General features: G+C 40.4%; 1 protein-coding gene across 3 annotated transcripts in view; it reads left to right on the top strand.

Annotated features, from left to right (window-relative positions):
* The window catches only part of LOC111143050 (transforming growth factor beta receptor 3), a 194,087-nt gene extending 190,906 nt beyond the window's left edge, over positions 1-3,181 (top strand). For all 3 annotated transcript variants that reach the window (XM_022496486.1, XM_022496484.1, XM_022496487.1), the window contains one exon: positions 797-3,181. In XM_022496486.1, the coding sequence (XP_022352194.1) occupies positions 797-915 (119 nt within the window). In that variant the 3' untranslated portion in view covers positions 916-3,181. The remainder of the gene's footprint in view (positions 1-796) is intronic.
* The last annotated feature ends 10,016 nt before the right edge of the window (positions 3,182-13,197 follow it).

Genomic DNA, 13,197 nt, shown 5'->3' with positions numbered 1-13,197 from the left:
CATTTTCGCTGAAGAAAAGATCTCGCTCTAGGGCCTTTTGCAGGGCTAAATGCAAACCATGTGTGTACCCCAGGGTTCCTGTTCCTCCTCCTCCGAAGCACTGCACATTTGGCACAAGGAACGTGCTTCGTTAAAATGCAGTGGGATGTCATGAAAAGTGGGATGCTTCATGTGTTAGGAGATATTCTCACTGCACCCCCAGTGAACTGGAGGATGGAGGATGTGGTTCCCTGGTATCCACACTCCCCATGTGCTCACCTCCTTCCCCAAAAGGTTTTTCTGGGAGGCAGTTTGCCCTAAACGCCATTTCTTGGGTGGGCTGTGTGCTTGGGACACACAGCTCTCTCTGCTACAGCTCCGGCAAAACCGAGCCTCCCCACCCGCAGTTTGAACAAGTAGATTCAGAAAAAGGCCCCCAAAACGGCAGGTCTCTCTTGCTACAGTGTAAAGGTCTCACCCTGCAAACTTCTCTGTGAGAAGAGACGGGCTGGTTCCTGAGTACAGGGGCTGGGCTCTGGGGGCAGATGGTGGTACTTTCTTCAAAGGTCCGAGGCACTGAAATCCTGAGGACTCGGTGTCCTCTGTCAGGGTCTGAGTCACTAACACTGCCTGTCAGTCCGCTTGAAAACCGTTCTCTCTTGGCCACGCAAGAGGCCGTAAGAACAACAAGCAAACCAGCGCACCCAGCAACTTTCTCTGTAAGGCCTGGTCGGTTTGCTTCTGCCCGCTGCTGGCAGACGGGGAAATATACTTGTCAGTGACTTTGTCCCTTGTCCCTTTGCTTCCTTCACCGCAGGAGAGACTGCAGGAAGGCAGCAAGTCCCCACCTCCCCGCCGGCCTCGGAAAACAGCAGCGCGGCCCACAGCATCGGCAGCACGCAGAGCACGCCCTGCTCCAGCAGCAGCGCCGCCTAGCCGGGGCCCTCACTGCGCATGCGGGCCTGGAAGACCTCGCGGCGTGCCTTTGTAAAGAGAGAGTGAATTTCCATCTAAAGACCACCTGTTGTATTCATCCCCACCCCCCTCCCCCAGGGCAAATACACATGTGACCCCGGGACTTCCGTAAGACACTAGAACTCACGCGAGAAAGCCGAGGTGGTGGCCTTCACTAGCCCCGCACAGGCCTGGGGGTTTTCAATGTGAAACACATGCCAGTTTTCAAAAATGCTGCTTTGTCCAGGTAAGACTCTCCACAAACTGGGGCCCTGAGATTGACCCTGATGCAAGGAGTCAGTAAGAGGATAATAAGCAGACGGTAGGACCCGTGAGGAGATAATGGCCAAAGATTCTTGTGTAACTGAACCAAGATGTAGGACAAAAGGAGTTCTTCAGGATTTTCTAAGTGTGTTCCTCCACGTCTAATTTGCACCTTCTGGATGCACACTTCTCACTTTGCTGTCACACCCTCTGGGGGCTGATGTTGTCGGCTTGACGGGTGCTGCCCTCAGGGACTGCATCCGGACACACAGCACAGCAACATTCCTTTCTGGTGCCCTGGGCCAAAACCCAAGCTGATAACTTCATCAGCTTCCCCCCTCTCCCGCACTCACACACCGATTGCGAAAATGTCTTAATACAAATTTGGGATTTCTTTATAAGCATCTAGAAATTGGAAATGGCCAAAATTCTGGGACTGCAGATTTGGGCCCATTGATGACCTTGTGTTCTAAAAAACTAACCTATAGGTGGGGGCAACTTTAGTTTTAAAGTAGAAGAGGAATTTGCACAGTAATGTATATGCAAGTACAGGTATAGACTGTGTCATTTGGCACATTCATCTTCTCAGTTAAAAAGAAATTAATTCCCCTTTTTAAAATGTCCTATGCCTCCAAGTTGGAACTTACTCTTAAATTATTTGGGAGAATTAGTGTTTCCTCTCAAAACATGTCGGCCTTTTTAATAGACCCTTTTGTAAAATGCGAATCTCTTGTTCATGCACGGCAGATCCTGTTGGATTCCGGTTGGTTATCTGAACACGGTCACTAGTTCTGCCAAGAGAGTGCTGAGATCTGGAAAAGGGTACTCATTTGGACTGCTTTAGTTCTCTTGCCTTAAATATTTTCCAAACTCAAAAAGGAATTGAGGTGGATTTCATTAAAATGGAATAATATGATGCCACTTTGCAGCTAAAATAAGCTCAACTGATACCTCTGTGTTAGAAAAAAAAAAAAATGCCAGAGGGAAACTTCATGCCAATTAATTTACTACTGAGGATAGCTTCATTGCAAGTAAATACTAACTTTTTTCCAGAATTCTCCCCAAAATGACTCTGAAAACTACAAACAGGAAAGGCTAGATTCTACCCCAAAATACTCATAAATCTCACCACCCTTAAAATAAGGAAGTTGTGCCTCTTTCTCTGAATGGAACGCTAAATAGGAAATGTTGATATCACCCAATATCTGAAGGCAGTGTCTATAAGGCACATAAGTAGGTGGAGATACTGAGAGTCATTGATATGATCTGATAGATCCGACTAGTCACTGATAGGACAGACTTGTCACTCAGTCATAGAGTAATACTCTGAGAAGTGTAGATATTCAATCTGGATAATATGAACCAAAAGAAAGATTACTTGAGGGCAACGATTTCCAGGCTGTCTACATTAACTTCTTGAAAATTTTGCAGATTTCCACATACAAATGAAGATATGAGATTAGAGAATTTATTTCCTTCAGTTAACTTTTTAACACAAGGGTATCAGAATGGAGGACTTAGATGATGCTACCTGTGTTTGAAAATAATGCGCTTTTTCTAACCTTCAGCAGAATGTATTGTTTTAGCATATTCTATGTATAAAAAAGTTTAAAGATGTCTTCAAAGAAGACTAGAGTCTTTAAGTCACTTATAGCTATATTTTACTACAAAAATTTGTGTATAAAGATATATTTAAGTGTTTTTGATAAATTTAAATTACTCCATATGAAATGTTTAATTTCAGTTACTGTGAATTCTTTTGATCAGTTCTTTGCTGTTTAAAAAACCCTTTCCATCCTACAAAAAGGAAAATTAGCCATTAAGAGATATTAAAAGATCCAAATCTTCAGATGGACAGGGTTAAAACCTTTTGTGATTATATTTAAATGTATATTTTTGAGAGAGATGCTACATTGCCAATGATTTTATAAATAATTTAAAATTAATTTACAAATTTATAGATGCAAACCAAAAGATTTTAAAAGGAAGAAAAAAAATAACCTTTTATTTGTTTAGGTCTTACTGTCAGAAGTATTATTTAGATCAAGAATCCGTGTTGATAAACCTGATCCCGTATTAATTGGAGAGTGAATGTCATTAAGTATCTCAGAAATGTCTCTAAAAAAGCCTTTCTAAAGAAAGTGTTATCTCCCTAGCTTCTTATTACAACATTTTCAATCGCTTCATACTTCACAGTCTCAATACAAAATACAAGCTAAACTTTATAACAAGTTCTGCAAGTTTCTTTAAAACTGTTGTTATATTCCAGTTAAATGCTTCTGTCTACAAAGTCTTTCGTTACTTCTGCAGGCTACACCCTAATTCACAGAGACCATTTGGCTTTGTTTGTTGTTCAAGCTAAAGCTATTATTGAAATGCTCTAAAGGAAGGCGGAGGGTCTGTGTAATGCCCTCTCGCTTTTCAACATGTGTTTACCAGCAGTTACTCTGTATTTTAAGAGTTAGAGACATCTTCACTCTGAGTTGTTTCTATAGCATTTTGTACACAAACGAAGATGGTCTTTTCCTTGTCTGTAAAAATATTGTAAACCCATTTTCTGTGTGTGTTCTTGTAGTGGGCATGATTGTGGGTGTGGGGGGAGGGGGCGCGCACACGCGTGCCAGCCTTTTCGTACTGTAACTACCTCATGGTGTGAGTGACGCTTCTACTGCCGGGTGTGTTAACAGAGCACATTTTGTTGGGTGATGAGTGTGTGTGTGTGACCTTTTTCCTGTTTGTTTTATCTGGGGGTTGTTCATGAAACTGACAGATGTTTTTCTAAAAAGAACTATTATCAGTTTCCAAATACAGTACTTCTCTCTTCTGGTTTTTCCTGAGTGAGCCTGATTTTGTTGCTGTTTTTCATCTATCTGGGTAAAAAGAGTACCCTTAAAATCCCTGTGGCCAGTTTGAACACCCCCGTTGTATTCTTTTCTCTGTTCAATGTGTTGGCAATTTTATGAACATGCTTAGATGTATAGTTTTGATAACCACAGTTTTAAGTCCTTTATCTGTGTATAATAAAAAAGATATATACCAATTTATTAATGCCTGTCTTGTTTGGTTATCATTAAATTCTACCATCAGGATGGTGTAATTTTTTCCTTGTGACTTTCTCCTAAATTGATCCTCTGTTGCAAATGCACTTATGAGGAGTGGGGAGTGAAGAGGCTAAGAGAAAAGCCTAACTCAGTAGAGCAGAGAGAAAGAATGGATAGACCAGAAGAAACGTACAGCAGGAGCTGTCACTATTCTCAGAAAAATGGGGCGGGAGACCCAGAAGTGGGTGTCACCCCTTGCATCCATTCCTGGCCTTTCTGTCAACCTCCTGGAACCGAGGAATGGGAAATAATAGTATTTTGGATCTCCACATACCCCAGTGATGGTTCCAGCATTCTCTATGGACCTGGATGACCACCACCTTTTAACTGCCCGAGCCAGAAATCTGGAAATCTAACTGGAATCCTCTTTGGCCTCCCACCACCAAATTAATAAGTCCAAGTTTATTCAACCTTTTCTACTCCTGCTGCTATTATCCAGACTCCAAGGCCCATTATCTCTTAAACTAAAGGACTACAACCACCTAACTAGTATGCTGACTTCCAGATTTGGCCCCTGCTAATTCTTTCTTCACTATGCAACCAAGAGAATTGAATAAAGGCTCAAATCATGTCACTTTCTAACTAGAAGCCTTGAAGTAGTCCCCGCACTTGCTTTCAGGATAAAGTTCAACCTCCTAGATAGAGCTTAAAGAGAATAAATAATCTGCCTATCTTCCCAGCTACTACTTTCATCTCTCTGGAACTCATATTCCCTGTGGCACATCCCCCACGTGACACCACTTAACCAAACCACCTAGGCACCCCCGGATCCATAGTGTTTTTATCGTCACATCTTCTAAAAATTTTTCTTGCACACACAATATACATATATAAAATGAATGCAAATAATACGTGTAGCTCTGGAAAATTCCCCATAAGCCTCACACTTAAGGTAATAATACTGATTTATTGTATGTATTCCCAGGTATTTCCTTATATTACCGTGTACATGTCACTATAACACGTAAGATCATATCATAGCATTTGTGACTTGCTTCTTTCTCATGGCATATCCTCCTATCAGATTTCGTGAGTATTGATTGTCACTTTTTGTTTTAACTAGATTTTCCTTAAATTGCCAAATTCCTTAAATAAAATAAAGTTAATGCTCTTTCCCTGGCACCTCCCAGGAGGAAGTGATGTTTACAGCCTTTTTTCTCATTCAAACGTATGAAACATGTTCACAGACGGATTTTTGTTTTGTTTTCTAATAATGGGATCCCAGTATACATATTCTGAAACCTGCCTTTTTCACTGGACATGGTCTTCCCTAAAGGTTAATAGATGTAGAACAAATTCATGCTTTTAATGGCAATATAATATTTCATACAATTAGCCAATTCATTAGTGATAGACATTTAGAAGTATTCTTTTTAGGGTTTTTGCCAAGATACCCTGCTGCAGTTAATATCCTTGTATATATATCCCTGTGTTCTAGTGCACTAAAGCAAAGTGACATTGTCACAGAGAAACTGACAAATTTATCATCATAGATTTTAACATATTACAGAAGGTGGTAAATCACAAAGATTTGGATATGGAAGATTTGAACAAGGCAATTAAATTAAGCTTGATCTAATGCCTATACACAAAATTTGACAATTTTGTACATACAGAATGTTCATAAAATTTGACTACTGTTAGACCATAGTCAAAGTCTCAGTGCATATCACAGAACTTAATTATACTGGTCAAGTTTTCTGTTTTTGTTTTGTTTTAAGATTTTATTTGTTTATTTGACAGAGACCACAAGCAGGGGGAGTGGCAGGCAGAGGAAGAGGGAGAAGCAGGCTCCCCGCTGAGCAGGGAGCTCAATCCCAGGACCGTGGGATCTGAACCAAAGGCAGGCACTTAACCAATTGAGCCTCCCAGGCGACACACTGGTCAAGTTCTTTAGCCACAATCCAAGTAGTTTAGAAATCAATAAAAAAAGGATAACTTAAAAATACTCAATACCTTTGAAAATATTTTAACTGCATGACTCAAAGATGTACTCTTTTTTTTTTCAAAGATGTACTCTTAATAGAAATTAGGAAATAAGTAGATTTGAAAAATAATGAAAGTTCTACTCAAACATGCAGCTAAAGCAGTAATTTATGAGAATTTTGTGCCTGTGAAATGCTTATGTCGGGGGAAAAAAAAACAAACATTGAAAATGAAAGTATATCCAGTGTAGCAAGTTAGGAAAAGTGCTAAAAACTAGTAATTTCGAGACTACTAGAGATAGACAAAAATTAAGAAAGCACATGCATTAGGAATGAAAAGAGGACAAAACAAAATACCAGAGATTTTAATAAATAAGGGATCACCATAAACAACTTCATTCTAATAAATTTGAAAACTTACTATGTGATGATGTGCTTTTGGGGGTCCTGTTGGGAGAACGGAAACCACACTGGATATTTTAATATAGGGCAATTAATATGATGACTTGGTTAAGCAGGTCCCCAGAGGCTGAAAAGGCAAAAAGGGGAAACTGAGGTAACAGAATTAACACATAAGGAAAAATTACCTCCTTGGGGCTGAAGATTATCAGAACCTGCAGTTGGCAAGGGTTTGCTGAGTTCCAGCACCAGGAAGAAAGGGTAGGTTGGGCACTGGGAGACCAAAGCTTAGTAGATAGCATAAATGATTGCCAAAACCAATTCAAGAAGCAACAGAAAATTGGAAATACATACAGTCATTAAGAAAATCAGTGGTTTAGGGGCGCCTGGATGGCTCAGTTGGTTAAGCAGTTGACTCTTGATTTCGGCTCAAGTCATGATCTCAGGGTCCTGGGATCAAGCCCTACATCTCCATCTGCACTCAGCAGGGAGTCTCCTCCCTCTCCCTTGCTCCTTCCTCACTCTCTACAGTAAATAAATAAATCTTTAAAAAAAAGAAGAAGAAAAAGAAAATCGTGGTTTAGAATCTACTCACAACAAAATACAAAATTAAAAAATTAAAAAACCACTGCCAAACTAACATTGTTTTACAGGTTAAGTTCATCCACATAGTCAAAGAATCAGTAATACCAGATCATGGTAATTCTTTTATTTGGGGGATAACAGGTCAAAGGGAGTGAGTTTTGTTTTTGTTTTTTGTTGTTTTTTTTTAATATCCGTACCTATTACCACATTACTTTCTCTAACCGTTGTAGCAAATCAGACTGCTACGGTCTCCCCATCAGCACTGGGCATGTTGAAACAGAACAGTTTGAGGTAGACCCAATATTAATACAATAAATTTTTCGTGGTTCAACACAGCTGAGCCATGGGTGACGTTGCTACTCTTGTGGGTTTGGAGGGTAGAGCATCCAGCCAAAGAGGATTGTTCTTAAGATCTCAGAATCTTGCTAGGGTTTGTACTTGCTTGGGACCTGTCACCCACTCCTTCATTCCTGTTTCTCCCTTTTGGAATGGGAGTTACTGGGAAGGAAAAATAAATTTTCCTCTACCTTTCTGAGTTCTTAGCTGTGACCCCGTAATAAAAGACATACATACCAGAGGAAAACTAACACATTTATTAACATGTGTACCTTATGTATACATGGGAGATACCTAGAGAAAAGAGGAGGTGGCTTTAGAATTCAGGATTAAATATCTTCTTAAAAGGGAAAGGGGAGGGGTGATAATAGGCCTTTTAGGGGAGAATGGTTTTTATGGAAGATGAATGGCCCCTTATAAAACTAGATGGGAGGTATGATAGTTTGTGACAAAGTTGGGTGTGGTGTCAATTTCTGGGCTCTCTCTCCCATCATGAGTCAATCTTCCCTGATGGATGAAATTCCCAGAGAGAGTATTTATGATAACTGAATTCCTTTTGGAAGGTCTGCCTTTAGCCAGAAAAGGAGGAGTTCAGAAAAAGTCCCTTCCTGCATGTGCTGTTTTTCAAGTACCTGTAGCTCAAAATAATCAATGTACCAAACTGGCATATTTTAGGGTGGCATGTTCTGAACTCTGACAGTCATATTCTGGGTGGCATATTCTGCTACCCTTTAGAATGTCTACCCTGTGCCTGTCCCACCATTGTACTATGGAAGCACAGAACTTGTCTTGTTTCACCGGTTCACAGGTTCACAGCTACAGAGGAATTTTGCCTCAGGGTGAATCATACCTACATCCACTCTCATTCATAAATGGTTTAGATGATAATTAGATGAGACTTTGGACTTCAGAGTTGATGCTGAAATGAGAACTTTGGGGGCTGTTGAGAGGGAATGGATATATTTGGCACGTAAGAAGGACATGGGGGCCAGGAGTGGAACACTATGGACTGGATCTTTGTCTCCTTCCATATGTTCATATGTTGAAAACCTAATCTCCAGCGTGATGCTATTTGGAGATGGGCCTTTGGGGGTAACTAGGTCATGAGAATGGAACTCTTATAATGCCATTAGTGCCCTTTTAAGAAGAGATAGGAGAGAGCTTGCTTCCTCTTCCCTTCATGTGAGGATGTAATGAGAAGACAGACATCTACAAGCCAGGAAGTGGGCTCTCACCAGATACCAGATCTGCCAGCACCTTGATCTTGGACCTCCAGCCTCCAGAACTATGACAGAAATGTTGTTGTATAAGCTACCTAGTCTGTGGTATGTGATATTGCAGCCCAAGCTGACTAAAACAGAAATTGATTTCTGTTACTACTCTTCTCCCTTCCCTCCCCAAAAGGCTTATGGAAAAATTAATATTAACTAATCAAACACCATTTATAAAGTGTTGATTTATTCCAACACTTGATTTTGTGAATGTTATAATAATTCTGTGAAGTGAAGAAATATTACCAGATAGAATTTTCAAGACAAATGCAGATGTCTTTTTTTTTTTGTTTATTTCAAAGCAAGCCAAACCTATACAGCATTGTTCTTCCCTAACACAATGTTTTTAAAAATGAGCAAGTGGCTGGTTTAAATTTTATGGACATTGTTGATGATCTAAAGTTTGAGTTTGGGCATATTGGCTCCATTTGTGTCTAAATTTCTAAATCAGCTTTTTCAGAGGAACTGAACACTGCCCTTTATGAAGATTTAATTTCACACTTAAAATCAAGGTCATATGATATCGCCTCCCTTTCCATAAAATGACATAGCTTAAATTGACTTTTAATGACCTCCAATTACTGCCTCTGAGATTTCGTTTAAAAAAAAAAAAAATTTTCATGGTAGATCCACATGACTGAAATGAACTCAATCTTAAAAGGAAATGAGGGTCAGGAGTGTGCACACACACACACACACATACACACACACACACACTACACACACCCTTACATCTCAGTCATTTTCTGCCTTTTTTTTTTTTTTATCATGTTCTTGAGGCACCTGGGTGGCTCAGTCCTTAAGTGTCTGCCTTTGGCTCAGGTCATGATCCCAGGGTCCTAGGATTGAGCCCCGTATAGGGCTCCCTGCTCAGCGGGAAGCCTGCTTCTCCCTCTTCCACTCCCCTTGCTTGTGTTCCCTATCTTGCTGTGTCTGTCCCTATAAAATTAATAAATTTTTAAAAATCTTAAAAAAAGGGGCGCCTGGGTGGCTCAGTGGGTTAAGCCGCTGCCTTCGGCTCGGGTCATGATCTCAGAGTCCTGGGATCGAGCCCCGCATCAGGATCTCTGCTCAGCAGGGAGCCTGCTTCCTCCTCTCTCTCTGCCTGCCTCTCTGCCTGCTTGTGATCTCTCTGTCAAATAAATAAATAAAATTTTTTTTAAAAAATCTTAAAAAAAAAGATTCTCTCTCTACCTCTGCCTTCCTCTCCAATCCCCCCTTGTATGCCAATACACTCTCTCTCTCAAAAAAAAAAAAAGAAAAGAAAAGAAAAAAACATGTTCTCAGTATTTTCTAACCCCAGAACATGATCCTTTTATAGACTCAGCATACCATCTGCACAAGAAGGGTGGGCAAGGACAACAAGAATTTCTCAGCTTTAAAACCCAACTTGGTTGCTTCCACTTGACCCATCAAAGATCCGGAGCTGAAAGTCTTCATAAGTGATTTGGGTGGAGGCCCTCACGCTGGTCTGTTACTCATCCCGGTTCATAAACTGCCTATGACATAGTTCCTGCAGAGAACACAGTGCACTCGACAAGAGTGTTGAAATAATGCTGAATTTCAAAAGGACAAAAACACATGGATTCTGTTTGGTGAAAGGGATTCTGTTTAGAAAGAGAGAACACTGCATTATCGGTATTAAGACCCAACCCAGATAATAACAGTCTACCCCTGAAGTAGTTTCTCTTTTTTTTTTTTAAGATTTTATTTGTTTATTTGACAGATAGAAATAACAAGTAGGCAGAGAGGCAGGCAGAGAGAGGAGGAAGCAAGCTCTCCGCGGAGCAGAGAGCCAGACGTGGGGCTCGATCCCAGGACCCTGGGATCATGACCTGAGCTGAAGGCAAAGGCTTTAACCCACTGAGACACCCAAGTACTCCTAAAGTAGTTTCTTCATCAAAACACAAACTTCTAGGGTCACTACTCTTGATTCAAGATAAGTACAAGCATCTGCAGAGGAGTCTTTCCATGGGCCAGCATAGTTATTAAATCTTAAGTGGAGAGGCGAGGTGAATACAAAAAGCTCTGTAGCCTACCAATTAGACTTCAAAGTAGAAGCATCTGCTGGTGCGTTCAACATGGACCCCAGGGAAACCCATCGTTCTTTGCCGTTCTACTACAGCTCCAAGAGAAGGTAAATCAGTTACTGTGAGCAAATGGTAAAAACGACAAATCTTAACCTAGCCAGACAGTCCCCATTTTGCCTGTTTGAATTTTCCCTTCCAGCATATTCTCAGAATGCCAATGTGTGTGAGAGAAACTCTATAGTTACTGCAAGGAAACAGTCAGGAAGTGTAGGTTACGGTTAGGAGAAGTATGTCATGGAAACAGGATTTGGTTTCAAGTCATTTCATGCCCATGGGTCTAGAGCTGAGTTGCAGTGGAGAAATATGGAAGCAACTCTGAAGAGAGAGCTCTGCCTCCTCTGCAGGGCAGAGCCCTCCTTCCGCCCCCTGCCCGGTGCCCCCTTCCTATCCATTCACAGTGGCTTCTCACTGTGTTAACATTTCACATCGTAAGGTCCTTCATGGCTCTGCCAGTACACACCCTGCTCCATAGAGCCTTTGGAACAGCCCCATCTGTGAGTTATTTCAACCCCTTTCTGAGCTCTGCTAGCACCATCGTGCACCCCGTTGCTCACAGGACAAACTTATTATTTTCCCACTCCTCACAGGGGATGTATTGCCAAGTGCTCTTGACTTCACTTCCAAGACGTACTCGGCTGGCCTTCACCTGCACCTCAGTCGAGTCTAACCCATCCTGACCTCTCACATAGACCACTCCTCACCCCCCACTCCACTCACAGACCTCTGTGTCCCTCTTGTCCCACTACAGTTTATTCCCCACGTGGCTGCCGCAACATTCTCTTCACAATATGCTAGATCTTGTCAAAGCCTCAGTGAAAGCTCTTCAACTTCCCAACACACTTGATAAAGAAATTTGGAATTTATTCTAAGGCCTTTGTCAGTTCTTAGCTCCATCGGTAGGTTTTCTTGTTTATTCACTTTTGTCTTTAACTTTTTTATTTTTTTAAGTTTTGAGTAAAAAGACAGTTCAGATGACTTGAAAATTTAAGTCATATAAAAAAGTGTGTGTTAGTAAGTCTGGCTCCTACTCCTGTGTCTACCCAGCCCATTTTCCCCATAGGTAATCATTTTTTACAAGTTTGTGGTGTTTCTTAAAATGCAAGCGAATGAGAATTTCTGTACCTGTTCTGCATTTGCTTTTCTCACTTAATGTAGTTTGTTTCCATATCAGAATATTAGTTCTTCATTGCTTTTCTTTTGTTTTTTTTTCCATAGAGGATTCTTCTGTGGGAATATACCATCATCTATTTCACCTGCCCCTTTTAGCAAGCACTTGGCTTGTTTCTACCTCTTGCTTTATAAACAAGCTGCAGTGGGTTGCCTCATTTGTAGGTTCTTTGGTTTGTGTGCAAGAATATCTCAAGGATAAAGTCCCAGAAAAAGGGACTCCTGAGCCACAGAGTGAATGCATTTCTATTTCTAATAAATATTACCAAATTGTATCCTATGAAGTTATATTTTTTTCTCTCTCTCTTCCTTCTTGGATGTTACAACTTAGTTCTTTTTAATTTGTAATTTTTTTCATTTAATCTTTTAAATTCAGTATAATTAACTTCCAGTGTTATATTAGTTTCAGGTGTACAATACAGTGATTCAGCAATTCTGCACTTTACTCAGCGCTCATCACCTTAAGTGTATTGTTAATTCCCTTCACCTTTTCACCCATCCCCCCCCACCTCTCTCCTCTGCTAACCATTAGTTTGTTCTCTAGAGTTAAGAGTCTATTTTATGGTTTATCCCTTTTTTCCTTTGTTCATTCATTCCATCTCTTAAATTCCACAGATGAGTGAAAATCACATGGTATTTATCTTTCTCTGACTGACTTATTTCATTAACATTATAGTCTCTAACTCCATCCATGTCACTGTAAGTGGCAACGTTTCATTATTTTTTATGGCTTAGTAATATTCCTGTGTGTGTGCATACACCACATCTTCTTTTATCCATACATCAATTGATAGCTAGTTTGGCAGCTTCCATATTTGGGCTATTGTAAATGATGTTGTAATAAACATAGGGGTACATGCATCTTTTTGAATGAGTGTTCTCATATTCTTTGGGTAAATATCCAGTAGTAGAATTATTGTATCATATGATAGTTCTATTTTTAATTTTTTGAGGAACCTCCATACTGTTTTCCACAGTGGCTGCACCAATCTGTATTTTACCAACAGTGCAGGAGGGTTCTTTTTCTCCACATCCCCACCAATACTTGATTCTTGTGTTTTTTATTTTAGCCATTCTGACAGGTGTGAGGCGAGAAATGCAAATCAAAACCACAATGAGCAATATA

Source organism: Enhydra lutris, unplaced genomic scaffold, assembly GCF_002288905.1.
Source record: "Enhydra lutris kenyoni isolate GAN:26980312 unplaced genomic scaffold, ASM228890v2 scaffoldscaffold9, whole genome shotgun sequence".
Lineage (NCBI taxonomy): Eukaryota > Metazoa > Chordata > Mammalia > Carnivora > Mustelidae > Enhydra > Enhydra lutris.
Note: the sequence above shows the minus strand (reverse complement) of the source record. Positions and strands in the feature narration are given on the sequence as shown.